This window comes from Dermacentor variabilis, chromosome 3 (genome assembly GCF_050947875.1).
Source record: "Dermacentor variabilis isolate Ectoservices chromosome 3, ASM5094787v1, whole genome shotgun sequence".
NCBI classification, from domain to species: Eukaryota; Metazoa; Arthropoda; class Arachnida; order Ixodida; family Ixodidae; genus Dermacentor; species Dermacentor variabilis.
Genome location: NC_134570.1, coordinates 53,195,301 through 53,210,610, shown reverse-complemented (window position 1 = coordinate 53,210,610; position 15,310 = coordinate 53,195,301). Strand labels below are relative to the sequence as shown.

Genomic DNA, 15,310 nt, shown 5'->3' with positions numbered 1-15,310 from the left:
TCTTCGTGTCGCCTGTCGTGCCGACCGCAACAACTGGGCGTAGCGTGAGGGAGGGGTTATCACGCCTGCGGCAGTGCCCCCCTTGGCATCTGGCGGGGATCCTTCGGTTTTTGGGCACCTCGGCCGCTCTTGGCGTCATCCTCCAGTGGGCCGGTTCGAAGCCAGCTCACTACTGCTCGACCAACGCCTGCGCGGCCTTTGCCAAGCTCCTCAAGTCCTCCATCAACAGGTAACGCTTTTCGCGCTTCTTCGGAAGAAGCTGAATCTTTATGCCTCCGAATAAAGTCAAAATCCGGATATAACGACCAGGTTTACGAACGAAAATAGTTCGATAATTCGATATACCAAAACTCCCCCATAAAAAGCCTAAACATTTCTTTTTCTTTTTTTTTTTAAAGGAACCTATTAGTTTCTAGCTGGTCGGGATTTCTCGTCGGCTCGCTCTGTGCTCACCTAAAAGAACAGTACCGCCACCTCGCGGCCACTGAGACACACCTCGAACCGCAGCTGGAGAAGAGCTTTGTGTTTGAGCTTAATACTTGTCCAGAATACCCGACAAGTATTATTCGCCCTCTACGGTACGTTGTTATTTACAAACCAAAATTATTCGTGGGCACGGAAGCAGTCTCCAACAAAGGAGATAGCGGCGAAGCGTATCTACAGATAACAATTTGAGCGCTTGTCGAAGTAAACGGCAGACCTTATTCCGTAGCAGAATAGTATGCCCATGCTGTTAGAATCGTCGCGTATGTTAACTACTCATTTCTGCCTATAAGTCTCAGCTTCGAACCAAGAATCACAGCGAGAATGTTGAACTAAGGTCACATTCGTGAAACGAATTTATATAGATACACAGCTGGCTTCAGAGGCTTCGGTGACATCGATACTTACAATTGGGCAGAGCATTGAATGCGTAATGCGAAGACGTGGGATCGTTCCCCACGTGGGGCAAGCTATATATATTTCGTGTAAGTTCCCATACACTTCCATTTTTGCCGTTTACATTGCAGTGTTGCAGCAATTGATATGGGAACTGCCACGCTGTACTCCTACTCTGTAGTGCAACGATCTTCGTGTAATATGTACTTGTATTTTACCCTGCGCAGTCTTTCCTGTTTCTAATTTTCATTTCAACCGTAAGTATTGCATTGACTGTAGTGAACTTGCATGCTATCGTGTTGTTCGAATAAAGCTTTATATAAAGCTTATGCCTTGCTGTATAGCGCTTCTTTTACGTTGATGTGACCGTAGTTTTCCCTTTACCAAATGCCTTCCTAATGGCAGGTCATGAGGAAGGCATTCATGAATAAATATATTGTCTTAAGGTAAATAAAATAAACTTGCCGTAAGGAGACACGTCGATGTGAGAGACGCGGATTTGTGTGTTCGGTGTAGTTATTACTTCAATCATACCGTTCATAGTTGTGATAATGACTGCTCTTGCGGCAACGATAATATACTAATAAGCGAGTAAATAATTGCACAATTCTCGCTCCGTCAAGCCGTGAAACTGCGGCACGCAGCGGAGCCCACGGTTTTTCTTTAGTCCGCAATGAAACGCTTCTAAAAGCTTGCTGCGTCTTAGCTGAAACATTTCTTGTGTGTTTGCACTTTCGGCGACACTTCACCTCGACTATTTCTCTCAACTGGCACACTTATCCCTACAAATTAGCTCAGTTCGTTGGCTAACAAAGTAAACACTAGATGCGTAGTTCACAAGGTCGAAGAAAGGGGCTTGGCGGTGGTTGCTCCTACTTTCTGCCCGTCTCCTGACAAACTCTTGAACAGACGTACCACCTCTACACAACCACGTGAATGTAGTGGGAGTGCATGTGTGCGGAAAAAAAATTTAACGCATTTGAGAATTGATAGCCGCCAGCGCGCGCGTTGCCCCCTCGTACACCTTCCGCCGTCATTTCCTAATCAGTAAGGGATCGTATAGCAGCGCGAAATCCTGTTGTTCTCGTCTCATAAGGCCGCAGCAACAGTAGCGAAGCGCCCGAAACCCTCCTCGGCGCATGAAAATGGATGGATGGATGGATGTCATGAGCGTCCCCTTTGGAACGGGGCGGTGGGTTGCGCCACCAAGCTCTTGCTATTATACTGCCTAACGTCCTACCTAGGTTAAAAAAGAAAATCCCTCTGGTGCGAGCGCCGCGGCGCGGAGAAGGAGCCGGCCACGCCAACCACAGAAATTGTGCTCTCTACGAGCGAACAGGACGGTCGGAGCAAAATCTACCAGCGCGCGCAAATCTCGGAGGCCATGGTTCGTACAAGAAAGCGTGCCGTTTCCCATAGATGGCGCCATTGCCCGCGCAATATGGACTGGGCGATGGCGCCATATTGACTCAGACAGAAAGGAAGATGACACCAATGGCAGACGGACACCAAAGGCACTAAGCTCTTGCTGCCGTGTAGCAAAGAGCTTGGTGGCGCAACCCACCGCCTCGTTCCAAAGGGGACGCTCATAACATCCCTCTATGTAGCGGCGCCGATTAAAAAATATGTGTATTAGGATAGGCGAAATCTTGGAAGTACACTTCCCCAGATGTCTCGTTCGACACAGACAAGATGGTGGGCGTCACCCTAGAATTGAAAATAAAGCAGGCGCGCGCGACCTGGTGATTGCTGTCCTTGCCACCATGCATAATTTTCATTCTCTACATTCTTGCTGTTTGGAAACCTCTCCTCGGCTCAACGGCGCCGTAAGCGAGAGGTGGGCCATCTTGCGCAGTGAAACTCAGTAGTGTGGAAAGGCCTGCTTACATTATTTGTCGTATCCCCTACTAGAGTATATAACAATGGGTTATTCGTCACTGCAGCTCCGTGAATCCGTGCGACAGCTTCGGCCGCTTCGTCTGCGACGGCTGGAAGCGCAGCAGGGCTCTGTCGGTGCGGGCGCTCTACTACAAGAGCGCCCTGGAGACGCTGATGCGCGCAGCCAAGTCGATGGAGTTCCCTGCCAGCCACCAGAAGGCCAAGCAACAGGCGGCCGCGCTGCTCACCACCTGCGACCGCGTCAAGAACGGCCAGCAGGACGAGATCGAAGTCCTCAAGCGGTACCTCGCCGAGGCGGGCAACCTGTGGCCCGATCGCGCCGTCAATCCGAACGTACTCGAAACCATGCTCTACCTGGACTTCGAGCTCAATTGGCCCGCGTTCCTGCACGTTCGCCCGCTGAGGGAGACGGGTCGTCCGGTCGTCGCCATAGAGGTGGCGAGCTCGTTCTACGGCATTCAGGAGGCTAGGCACCGGTTCGCGGGAGACAACAGGAAGTCGTACTTCGACACCCTCTACAGGCACTACTCTGGTCGGGCCACGAGCGACGACATCACCTTCGAGGAAGTCCTGGAGGCCGACGTCGCGACGGCTCCACTCGGCGACTTCCTGGAGAAGACTCCATGGGCCACGATAAGTGATGCGGCAATGTTCACGAGTGCCGCCGACTGGCGGCAAGCGCTCGGCCGCAGGTTCGGCCACGCGATACCGGCCGGCACCCGGTTCTCCGCCAACAACGTGCGCTTCGTTACGTACTTTTTCGACCTCTGGAGGCGGCTCGGAGAGCGCAAGATGCACCGATGCCTTTCGTGGTACGCCGCGCGCAGTACGCCGGTCTGTCCGCCCACAGCGAGCTGCTGCGCAATAACTACGGCAAAGACATCAAGGAGAGTTCCGGAAGCTGTGCCTCGTCATTAGCTACAACAGCTTGGGCGACCTGGTTTTCGCCGGCTTCACCGAGGCGCTGCCGTTCTCCCGAGTCCGCGACGACGTCAAGGAGCTCGTGTACGCGGTGCGGCGCGGCTTCGCCAACCGAATCACCGACAGGCCGCCGTTCTCGCCGAACGTCGACGTCACCGCACGCTGGTCTTCGGTGGAGCCCCTCTCCTTTTACCGCTAACATCTGTTTCGCCGTAGCAACTACGTCGCAGCAAAAGCGGCAGCACCGACTATAGGCCAACTCTCTTCTTTGGTGATTGTATCTCCTCCCGTACAAACCAGATGGCCGGTGTAGCTCATAGTATTGTATTCTACACCCGGATGGAGCTATAGTTACTCCTCTTAACGAGTAGACGCAGCGGTGTTTCCAAAACAAGCGCTCGCTTACTAAAAAAAAAAAAAAATGTGCCCAGTGGAGAGCGTTGGAGATTCGTCCTGGAGGTTCAAGTCTATACGTCTTCCAAATTCACCGGCTATGATTCGTAAATTGCAGTATGCCCCATGAAGTAATTAAGAGCTTAATTTGCGAATCATTTGTGCGAGTGTTTCAATTTCTCGTGCTAGTAAGGTCTGCCTCTTGGAATAATCCAGCTCAGGGACAAGAATTATGCTGTCTGTTACAGGCGATTTTATTAAAATTCCGGCAAGCTTAAATGTAGCCACTCCGTATAATAGAATATTTTAGCACACAGGGTTACCGTTACACTGCTCCTCCCCAACATCGCATGCGCAGATAGCCCACAACCTGCGCGCGCTATTGGTTGGGTCGGCCACGGCAGCGCTTGCTAAAGCGCTTTAGTAATAGGTAATGGTATCTCTATGCTTACTATATCTAATAATTACCTAACAATTAACTAAAACATCAAAAACGTATACTTTTACAACGCATACAAAAGCATTCCGCGAATACTTCTGAATTGGGGTTTTCTTTAATTATAGCTAATTGAAATTCGGTGCTATTATCTATCTATCTATCTATCTATCTATCTATCTATCTATCTATCTATCTATCTATCTATCTATCTCAGGAACGCACACGTCTGCGTCAACCGATAGCTGCAAGGCACGGCCGAAAGTGTCGTCCTCGCAGAACTGGCCTCGCTCGAGGCGCTAGCGGACGCCCTCCGAGCCGACGGTGGCCGCGACTGCGCGTTTCTCCTCGGCGGTCTGGAGCGGTACACGGCGATGCAGATGTTCATCGCCTGGTGCTTCGTTCGATGCGGCGACCAGCGTAACGTCGGCGACGACAGCGTCGAAGCAGACCCGTGCTCGCACGTTCTGCGGAACGTTCCCCGTTTCTCGGAGGCCTTCCGATGCTCGCCGGAAACGTTTCTAAACCCGGACACAAAGTGCGAGCTCTTCTGAGAGCAGTTAATTCGACGGCGCGGACGCTCCGCTTGTGAGCGTCCGCAGACGTTCTATGGCACCGGAGACCGGTTCGCCGTTACAGCATGTTTGCCGCTAGCGTGGACGTGCCTTAACCGCTCCGATTGGCTGCGCACGTGCCGTGAGCGCGCGCCTATGCAGCTGAAATCCTTGCTAATGACACGCTCCACCACCAGCGCAGCTGTCAACTCATCAAACCGTCCTTCCCCGCAGCTGTTCTGTTCTGGGAGCAACGGGCGCTTTTTCTTTTTTTTTTTTGCGTGGCCACGACAACGCCACCGAAACTTGCGAGCAAATAAAGCTTCGCTTGAAAATAACGAATTCACTGCTTTCCAATCGTATTTCCATGCCTTAACATAGAGCGTGAACAACAATGGAGACAGTGGACTCGCGTGATTCAATCCTCAGTCGGGCCTCTAACTCCGACGCGGCCTATTCAAATACGTGTAAAACGCAAAAACGTTTTTCTAATAACCCCTGCACCAATACTAATGAAATTTGTTGTATTTGAGAGGGAAAGTTAAATTATAGTGACTGTTGAAAGCGGAATTCCTAATCAGGGCCTGAATATTCAAACTTTCAAAAATTAAAAAAAGAAGCATGAAGTTTAAATCGCGATTCTGTAAGATGGATCCATTAAATAGTTCCAATGTGCACAAATTATATATATCAATATATATCTTACTTGAATTTGTTACGTTGTGTACAACGGCTCTGCAAAAGCTGTATTTTTATATTGCTAAATGTTTTTCAGATACACGTGTAACATATTTTTCCGCTTTATATGTACTATATGCAATTAACGTAATTGTGATATCATTTTTTGTTGCTGAGTTGGAGTTGTAAACTTCATAGTTTCGTTTTCTGAAAATTTGCTTTCTTTGCAAATTTTTTATTAATTGACCATCTATATAAAAAAATTCGAAACAAACTCACTAGATACTAAGTTATTCTTTTAAAAGCAACAAACCTCGTCAAATTTGGTGCAGTGGTTGCCGAAAAAAACGAATTCTTTTACATGTATTTAGATAGGAGCACCCGAGCAATGCCTCCTGTACTAGATACCTGAAGCGTGAGCTGATAAGTTGGTTCCCGGCATCTCTCCCCTTTCCTCTTCTCCACCCGGGTCGGCTGCGAGCGCTAGTTGCGGCGGCTACTACAAACTTTAATCGCGTTCTCCTGCCTCCGAGATTTTAGCGGCGTCTAGCTGTTGCGATCCCGGAGGCAGAACCCGCGGTCTCTCGTCAAGCCATTGTTCGAGCGCGCGCGAGCCTGGTAATCGTCACTTCCTCCGCAACAGGGAGTAGGGTCGGCAGCGAGCGCCGTCTTTCCGCGACTACCCCTTACTACACTCTTAGGCAAAGTTACACCCTTTGGATTGCCCCTTCTGCCACACAACAATAATCGTTATCTGCCTTGATGCGTTTCCTTTCTTTAACGCTGCGAGCCCGGTACTTTCCAGTAACGAACGGCACGCGCGTTATCAGCATAGAACAGTTTACACCCTTTCGAGTGCCCCTTCTGATAACGCGCGTGCCGTTCGTTACTGGAAAGTTCCGGGCTCGCAGCGTTAAAGAAAGGAAACGCATCAAGGCAGATAACGATTATTGTTGTGTGGCAGAAGGGGCAATCCAAAGGGTGTAACTTTGCCTAAGAGTGTACGGGAACCTCCGCAACAATGGGCAAACTAGCGACGAGGCAGGAATCTAATAAAGGAGGCGTTGACCCGAGCTAACGCTTATCTTAACGCTATCGCGGTAATGTCACAGAACACCTATGGTAAAGTATAAACCCCCTGCAAGCGATCTTGCACGCGACAGCGACGCGATGGAGATGGCTGTCGCGTTCGCTCGTCGCCTACAAGTTGCACCCCATGCGAGCGATGACTTCGAGCGACGTCTCCCCAGTGTTGCCGATATGAGGGCAGCAATATAGGCGCCGAAACTAGCCTGACGCGTGCTTTATTAACTTAAGTTGATGTATTTTACTGTGAAAAGCAGCATAAAATATTTCTGAAAGTCTTGCAGTAGGTTCTTATCCTTGCACGCATAAAAATTCAATCGTTTGCTCGTTCCGCGCGACAATCGGAAGTACTGGAGTTATGTACATCCAGTTCCGGCTTTGCGCTATTGGCTAGTCGCTCATAGCACTTCCGGGCGACGAATTCTACATTCACAGAACCGAGCGATCGCGCGACAAGACCAAGCGATCTGTTCACGCGACGGCCCGATCCGTCGCTCGTCGCTGTCGCGCACGAAATCGCGCTCATGGGGTTTAACCTTAATACTGCAGGGCACACGAGGGCACGGCGAACCGGCCCTCCGCGCCATCTGGCGGCGCACCCTTGTTGCGAGACCGACACTAGCACGCATGCGCGTGCCTACGTGACTGCAAACGTGCATGTTCCCGCGCTTCTTCGTGGCGCGCCGGCCATATCAGAGTGCTGCCTGGTTCTTTATTTTACGGTGTAGCCCACGAGAGATTTTGTGCGAAACGGCGACGAGCAACTAAACGAGCCGTCGCTTGAACACATCGCTCGGTGCTCGAAATCTAGAATTCGTCGCCCGGAAGTGCCATGGGCGACTAGCCAATAGCGCGAAGCCGGAACTGGATGTACATCGTTCAAACACTACCGATTGTCGCATGGAACGGGCAAACGATTGAATTTTATACGTGCAAGAACCTACTGCAAGACCTTCAGAAATATTTTATGCTGCATTTTATAGTAAAATACAAATCAGCTTAAATTAATAAAGCACTCGTCACGGTAGTTTCGACGCGTATTTGCTGCCCTCATACCGGCAACACCGGGGAGACGTCGCTCAAGATCTTCGCTCGCACGGGGTACGACTTGTCGGCTGCGAGCGAATGCGACAGCCATCTCAATCGCACCGCTTGTCGCCGTCGCGGGGAAGATCGCTTGCACGGGTGTTATACACTTTACGATTGCCGCTGTGGCGACTTCAACGGGCAAAGCTATGCTGAAGCGTGAGCTGGCGCGCGCCGCTGCGGCCGCTTTTTTGTCGAGTCACGAGCACATATGCACAGGACAGGATCCGGTCGCGAACGCAACAATTTTGTTTCCCTGCACTGCGCCTTTTAGTAACCAAGCTTCGTTCTTTTTACGAACGGGCGTTCTCTCGCCGAAGTGCGTAGCAGACAAGGCGATCGATAGGGGACAGGCAAGATGAAAATGAACTCGATTTCTGTTATAGGAGGGTTGATGCAGAAATAAGGTTCCCAAAGAGCTCCAGCTACACGGGTAGGTGCGAGGCGAAATCCGGCAACACTGCTGCGCGCGGCTGTTCCGCCACTCTCGATTCTCCACGGCCGCACTTCGCTGCGCCGCTTAGTATTGGCTCAGCAGCCGCCCGATGTGGAGGTTCCCACTGTGCGAGATTCATTCCGTAGTTTGGTGTTGCACGCCAAAGGGACTCCACCCGCGGATATTCATCGTCAGTTGACAGAGGTGTATGGCGATAAGTGTATGGCCGTTCAGCACGCCCGAAAGTGGTGCAGGGAGTTTAGTGCCGGTCGGAAGTCCACGATGAAGAACAGAGTGCAAGACTGTCGGTCTCGTAGGCGGTTATCGAGATGGTCCAACGCGAAGTGCTTCAGAACAGGAGGAACACCGTCCGTGCACATACTGGTCAGATTCCTGGGAGTTCCTACGGTACACTGGAAGGAGCTTAGACTGAAAAATTGGGCATCACAAGCGTCGTGCTCGATGGCACGAGGCCAAAAGGAGAAACGCCTTGACTGTGCTCACCAGTTTCTTCAAAAGTGTCAAGGAAGGATTGCTGGGCTCATTGTTATGGGAGGCCAAACGTGGGCGCTTCATTTCACTCCCGAAACGAAACAAAAATCCAAACAGTGGCGTCACCCAGAGTCACCAGTCGCAAGGAAGTTCAAACTCCTTCTGCTGGCAAAGTCATGGCGAGTGTTTCTTGGGATCGTAAGGGGTTACTGCTGATCGATTTCACGGAACGTGGGACAATGAACCCAGACAATTATTGCGCCACACTAAGGAAACCCAGGCGAGCCATCCAGAACCGCCGGAGAGGACTGGCAGCCGGTGTACCACTGCTTCACGACAACGCCCGACCTCACGTCTCCCGTCAAACCGAGGAACTTTTGACAAACTTTGGGTGGACTGTCGTGCCGCACACACCGTAGAGTAAGGACCTCGCGCCTCGTGACTATAGATCACTTGTTACCCAAGTTGAAGGAACATTTGAGTGGCCAACGCTACCGGAGCGACGAAGAATACAAAGAACAGGTGAAACACTTTCTCAACGGATTGGCAGCAGAGTTCTACGACACTGGGATACAGAAAGTGGAGCACCATCTACAAAAAAAAGCCTAGAAAAATAGAGCAAAGTTTCATCTTTCCAATGATGTAAATTTCTACGAGAATAAGCAATGTTCTCCATCTCTAAGATTGATGGGAAGGTTACCCCTAGATCAACCCTCGTATATGTGAAGTTTTGCTCGTCGGAGCCGCCACAGCGCCAATCGCAAGCGGGGCACCTTGCGGCTGCAACTCGAATCATCGCCGGCGCGCATGGAGAAAGCGTGGAAACATGCACGCTTTGAGGAGCTGTGGGAGGCTGCCCTGTGCAGCTCCGATACCACCCTGCAGAACTGAGTCCCGAGGTGGGCTGAGGAGGTACCGGAGGCATACCACGACTGGTAGGCGAACGTCTAGCCACATAATGTGATGACGGACGCCTGCTGGGACAGGAGTATACATAGACTTCCTTCTCTACCCCTTGCCACCCCTTAAAAGGGAAAGTTCATTTATCGCAGTCATGGAGGCGCATGCGTCGGTCTCGACAACATAGGGGGCGCCGCCAGAAGCCGCGGAGGGCCGTTTCGGCACGCATTCGCGTGCCCCGCAATATTTTGTGGCCGAGTGTATGTCAGTCAAGTACTACCGATTGTCGCACGGAATCGGCAAACAAATTTGAATAGGTGCAAGCACCTACTCCAAGACGTACAAAGAATATTTCGCGCTGCTTTTTATAGAGTAAGACGCCACGAACTTATGTTGAATTCCAATGGCGGAGTCGGAGCAAGTTTTTCTGCTCGTTTCGGATCAAGTTTGTTCCAATGGCAGAGTGAGGGCAGGAGTAAGGTGTTCCAATGAGAGAGTCGGAGGGGATTCAGAGCGGGAGTCGGTCCGTGGAGCAGAAAAAGATGCTCCGCCAAAATCGGCGGAGTGGACCGGAACTCTGCGTGACGTATTTCCTTTACCACGTTTGTCTGCTGGGAGGCGCCACCGCTCACGACTCGCGAGGAAGCAAAAGCTGCTGCACGCTTGGCGAGATATCCATTCCGCACTTTTAAAAAAACAACAGATGAACGGCGCTAAAGAGACAAGTGACCGGTGCGGCCATAGAGTTTCTCACTATAACACCTAGAGGGTAATCTGGCGCCACCGTCTATGAGAGTTTCTTAAGGGGGCACCGTGCCGTCATGGGAATGACGGTATATGTGTCTGAGAGGCTCGTGTTGGCTGGTGTTGTAAGAGGCTTCGTCTAAAACGTGGATATGGCTACGCAAATAACGCGTTCTCAAAGTAAAGTCTTCATAAAATGTTTCCATTCACGCATATTACATCTTCACTCACCCACGATGCATGACCAAGCGAAGAAAAGCAAGAACAGACGACCAACTGTTTCAAAGCGAGCGCGAACCGTGTCGTCTGTCCTCCAACTTTAGCGGCCCGCTGATCCTTTTTACGTAACATGTAGTCGTACACACAATAACAAGTTCTCATAGTTAAACAAAACATGTTTTCGCATAATAATAAAGCTGAAACAGCTTTTCACGTGCTGTTCTAGCAGAAAATGAATCATTGTGACAGACTGAACGGTACTTGCCAAGCGCGTCACAAGGTGTCCTGTCTCTACGGGAACGATGCCAATCCGAATCCACAATGTACCGACATTCCCATGCATACCACAGCGCAGCAGCGCCAGATTTTCCTCTAGGTAATGTAGTGAGAAACTCTATGGGTGCGGCGGTGCTGGGAGCAAATAGCGGAAGGAAATGACAACACGCAAGGTATCCTGGGTAATTCGGCGATAGAAGTTCCGGTCCCGCCTTGCTCCGGCGGCGCAGGTTGTGTTCCACTCGCGGATCTGGAGGCGTTGCTCTGCGCCAGAGTCGAGTGCTCGCTCGCGGAGTCCGTCGGCTGCTCAGACTCCGCCATTGGAATTCAACATTAGTAAATCACGCCTTCGCGCCACTTTCGGTGCGCATTTGCTGCCCTCATACCGGCAACACCGGGGAGAAGTCGCTAAAAGTCGTCGCCCGCGTGGAGTTCCGGTTTGCAGTCGACGAGCGAACGCGACAGAACTCTCCAACGCGCGCTATGGCCACAGGCACAACGCAACAACGCTTGCATGTTCACACGTGAACGCCCGTGAATACGAGAATTGTATCGTATTGGAAGTCTAGCCTTCCCAGCTTGCGTACGAAACGCCGCGTATACGAAGGCTCGTACTTCCGAAACACGAAATTCGGTCTCCCAAGCGGGGGGAGGTGGCGGCATCCTGGCAATGTGTACCTGCAAAGGAAGCAAACTGCAACGGATGAGTAACCTTTCCAGCCATTCTTACAACAAGTCAACAAGTGTAAACTCTTCAAGCAACTGTTTTTATTTCATTGCACTTTCTTTTGGGCCCGTTCATCCCCTCCACAAATGCAATGGGGAGGCCAGGGTAAGAGGACTGTCGTTGCTGCGCGAAAAAAAAAAAAAAAAAAGAAGCATGAAGACTTTAACGTATGCCAGGCCACTGGCCACAAACCAATGGAGACAAACTGTGTCGCAATAAAATTGTCTCTGGCGGCGAGGCAAAGTACACAGCGCCGTTGTGAACACTGTTTTTCGTTCGCTATGGGGTAATACACACGAACACTCCAGTGAGCGCACAAGACTGCGCATTGTAGTAGTGCCCAATCCGATGTGGAATGTTCAGCGAACAGGCTCTTTTGGCTAGGAAAGGCAGCGGGCAAAATGTAAAAGAAAAGACTTGCCTCGATGTCAATTTTTTTTTCTTTTACATCACCTCTAATGAACGGTATGAAAGGAACGCCAGAACTTGGAGCGTTCTTCAGGTGGTAGCCAGTAAGATTTTTCGCACATTATATATATATATATATTTTCTTTCTTCGCATTCACAGACACTCGAAAAGCAGGGACGAAGTTCGGGCCCAGTCGAGAAAGACACCCACGCATGGGCACACTCGCGGACATACAATAGTCCTCTTTGTAAACTCTCTTCATCGCCTGGGTCTCGACTGATGCTCCTCGTTATTTAAATCGCCTCTTCATCGTCGACTAGTGAATACTTTACATTCATTTAACGCTCTCTCAAACAACATCGAAAAACAAACAAAAACGCCTATTATGCTCCTCTCCTATATTGGGCACGGCACAGCCAAGACAGCCCAAAGCATCTTCCACACTCCAAGAATGCCTTGCACGACAAACAAGTGCTGGGAGACACTTCTGAACCTGGCAATGAAGGAGGGCTTGGTGGGGTGTGGGAGAGTTGTGGCAAAACTAGAGTTGCATTTTTTTATAAACTAAGAGTAAACTAAGGAACACAGAACTTTGTTTTTCATTTCTTCAACAACGGCTTCCGCTTTCTGCGCACTCTCGAGGAGAGCACGCAGAGCCGTACCTGCGAGGCAACGTTGCTTGTCGTTAGCTACCATGTGTGCCTCCCACATCTACACCGATATGTGTTGCCTACGGAAGCGTTCCACTGGACCTTCCCCCCCCTTTTCATCACGCTTAAAAAACGGGGGCTGATCAGGCTGATCAATTTGGCAAAGTGGGAGGGTGACAAGGGGGTGGGGATGAATGGAAGGATTTGTTACCCTGACCTATAATATATACTTTCTTTTGTTCCATCACAGGTCAACACCTAGGAAACCTGCAAGTCATTGCAGCAAGAAGCACTGTGCACCTCACCAGTGTCCCCGCTGTCCTTTAACTCTGGTAACAATAATTATATAATAAATAATGTGCAACACCATTCTGGCAGCGAAAATGGTGTTGGCAGACTCTAGAAGAGCAAACAAAAAAAATTAAAATGTGGCAAAGTCATCACAACGTTGTCAAGCACATGAAAAAAAAAGGATCAGGCTTGACCTGTGCATAAAACTCAAGTCCGGCATTCAAGAGGGCGTGGACAAACTCTACTGAACCCCTGTGTAACAACAGAGCAGCTTTCTGGTAACACGTTTTGACTGTGTACAATACTTCAAGGTCTTGAAAAAAATAAAGTAAGCTCACAGACACACATTTCAATGGCCAATCTTAAAGCCCCATAACAGACATGTCCACTTTCTAATCTTTTCTGTGCCTCACATTAAGACATTTTATCCCCTGACCCTTAATCCCACGGACACTTGTGGCAGTAGCAGTCACATTTGAAAAGTCAATCTCGATAAAAAAAAAAAAATTTAACATCACAACACTACCAAGTGCCGCATGAGTATAAGGTAACACGCACACACACAACAATGCACGCACACACAGACGCTCACATTTTTAGCACACATGCAGCCAGTTTCAGAGCCTTTTCTTTCGAGAACGCCAATTAAAAAAAATAAATTGTCCAGTGCCTAAGTTCCCTACGTGACAACCAAAGAGGAACTTCTCAGCACCACCTATATCATCCAACAAATGCCCCCTTGTCTCCATGCGCCACCAACTTAAGATTTCTTACAAGACACAACTATGCGTTCACAACTGTCCGTGCTCAGCTTGGCCTTCAATAAGCAGTCTGCCACCACAGTACACAGGGGCAACAAGTTCACACGCACGCGCTGCCCCCGACTGTGTTAGTTGCACTCCTTGGGAGGGCCTACCCGTGTGATGCTGCAGTTCCAGAAATGTGCAAATGCGCTCAACACCTTTTGAAAGGGAGGAAAACCAAGTCACTTTCAATCTGAGAGTGGGCAGAGGGGGGGGGGGGATGATGTCGGGAAGGAAGGGGGAGATGGGACGTCATTTGGAGGAAATAGAGAGCAACAACAACGATCTGTAACGTTTCCTGTCTGGCACTGCTCGTGAGCATTTGTCCACGCGATGCTGAGCAAGCACTTGTATCATATAGTCCCTACAGCAGTCGTCGACAAAGGGACGAGACGAGAAAGACAAAGGAGCCGAAACAAAGATGAGTCTTCTCACACTTTGCTCACTCCCACCCTCGCTCCCCGACGAGGGGGAAGGGGGCTGTTTCAACAAGCAGTTTCACTTGCCTTCATTCGGTGAAAGGCGGGACACACGCCAGTGTTTGAAGTCTATATGCATAGCCACTCCTCTGCTGCAAGTCGCATCACGCCCCTTGCGTCAGTTGCATTGCACGGCATCACAGAAAACACACAAGACGAGAGAGGTGCACACACACACAAACACAGTCCCTGGGGCCACACCAGAGAGCCTCCAACGTGTCTGTGGCATGTTACGTTTGTCGGTCGCAACATTGAAAAAAAAAAAAAAGAAAAGAAAAAGAACAGCAGGTTTTGCGAGGCGAGCCAAGGGAGCTCTCGTAGTGTTTTCATAAACTGACTTGGCTTGGCTTGGGCGAAAATCAGAGCAGCGGCGGCTGACTGTGATAATGGACGAGCTGCTACATGCTTCACCAGCAGTCTTGCCTCTTGTTGAACGAGGGAGGGACGAATGAAAAAGGCATCAGATGGGAGTAGCGAGGTGGCTGCAGCAGAATGCAGAAGGGGCGGTGAAGCCCTGTGCTTGGAGACTTTCACGCGGCTTGCTTGCTTGCTTGCAGCGGCGGAAGACTTTGCTGAGGAGAGAGAGCCAGGCGATGATAAACAAGGAGAAGCACTTTAGTGCCGGCAATCAGAAAAAAGAGCCACGAGAAAGGGATGGAGAGATAGAGAGAGACGGCCAGAGCAGGTCAAGCATGCACATGCCACATGTCCAGTTTTCTGCCGCACACAGCCGCGGACATACAGTGACGAGCCGAACTGCGCTGCTTGCCCACTGCCTCTTCTCGACGTTTCATTCCACGTAAGCGCGCGTATGCGCAGGCTAGCTGTTCTGTTGCTGCTGGCCACCAGACGATGAATCACAGTAGTACAGGACTCTTGTCTTAGAGTCCGAGGAGCCTTCTGCAAGAGAAACAGGCCAAATGACACAGTTGGTAAACATGGCGCACTCTGC

The 15,310-nt window shown here is 50.3% G+C and overlaps 1 protein-coding gene across 4 annotated transcripts in view; it reads right to left on the bottom strand.

The window, feature by feature from the left end:
- Positions 1-11,747: 11,747 nt before the first annotated feature.
- The window catches only part of LOC142575606 (uncharacterized), a 51,242-nt gene continuing 47,679 nt past the window's right edge, over positions 11,748-15,310 (bottom strand). For all 4 annotated transcript variants that reach the window (XM_075685098.1, XM_075685095.1, XM_075685097.1 and 1 more), the window contains one exon: positions 11,748-15,258. In XM_075685098.1, coding sequence (XP_075541213.1) covers positions 15,179-15,258 — 80 coding nt within the window. In that variant the 3' untranslated portion in view covers positions 11,748-15,178. The remainder of the gene's footprint in view (positions 15,259-15,310) is intronic.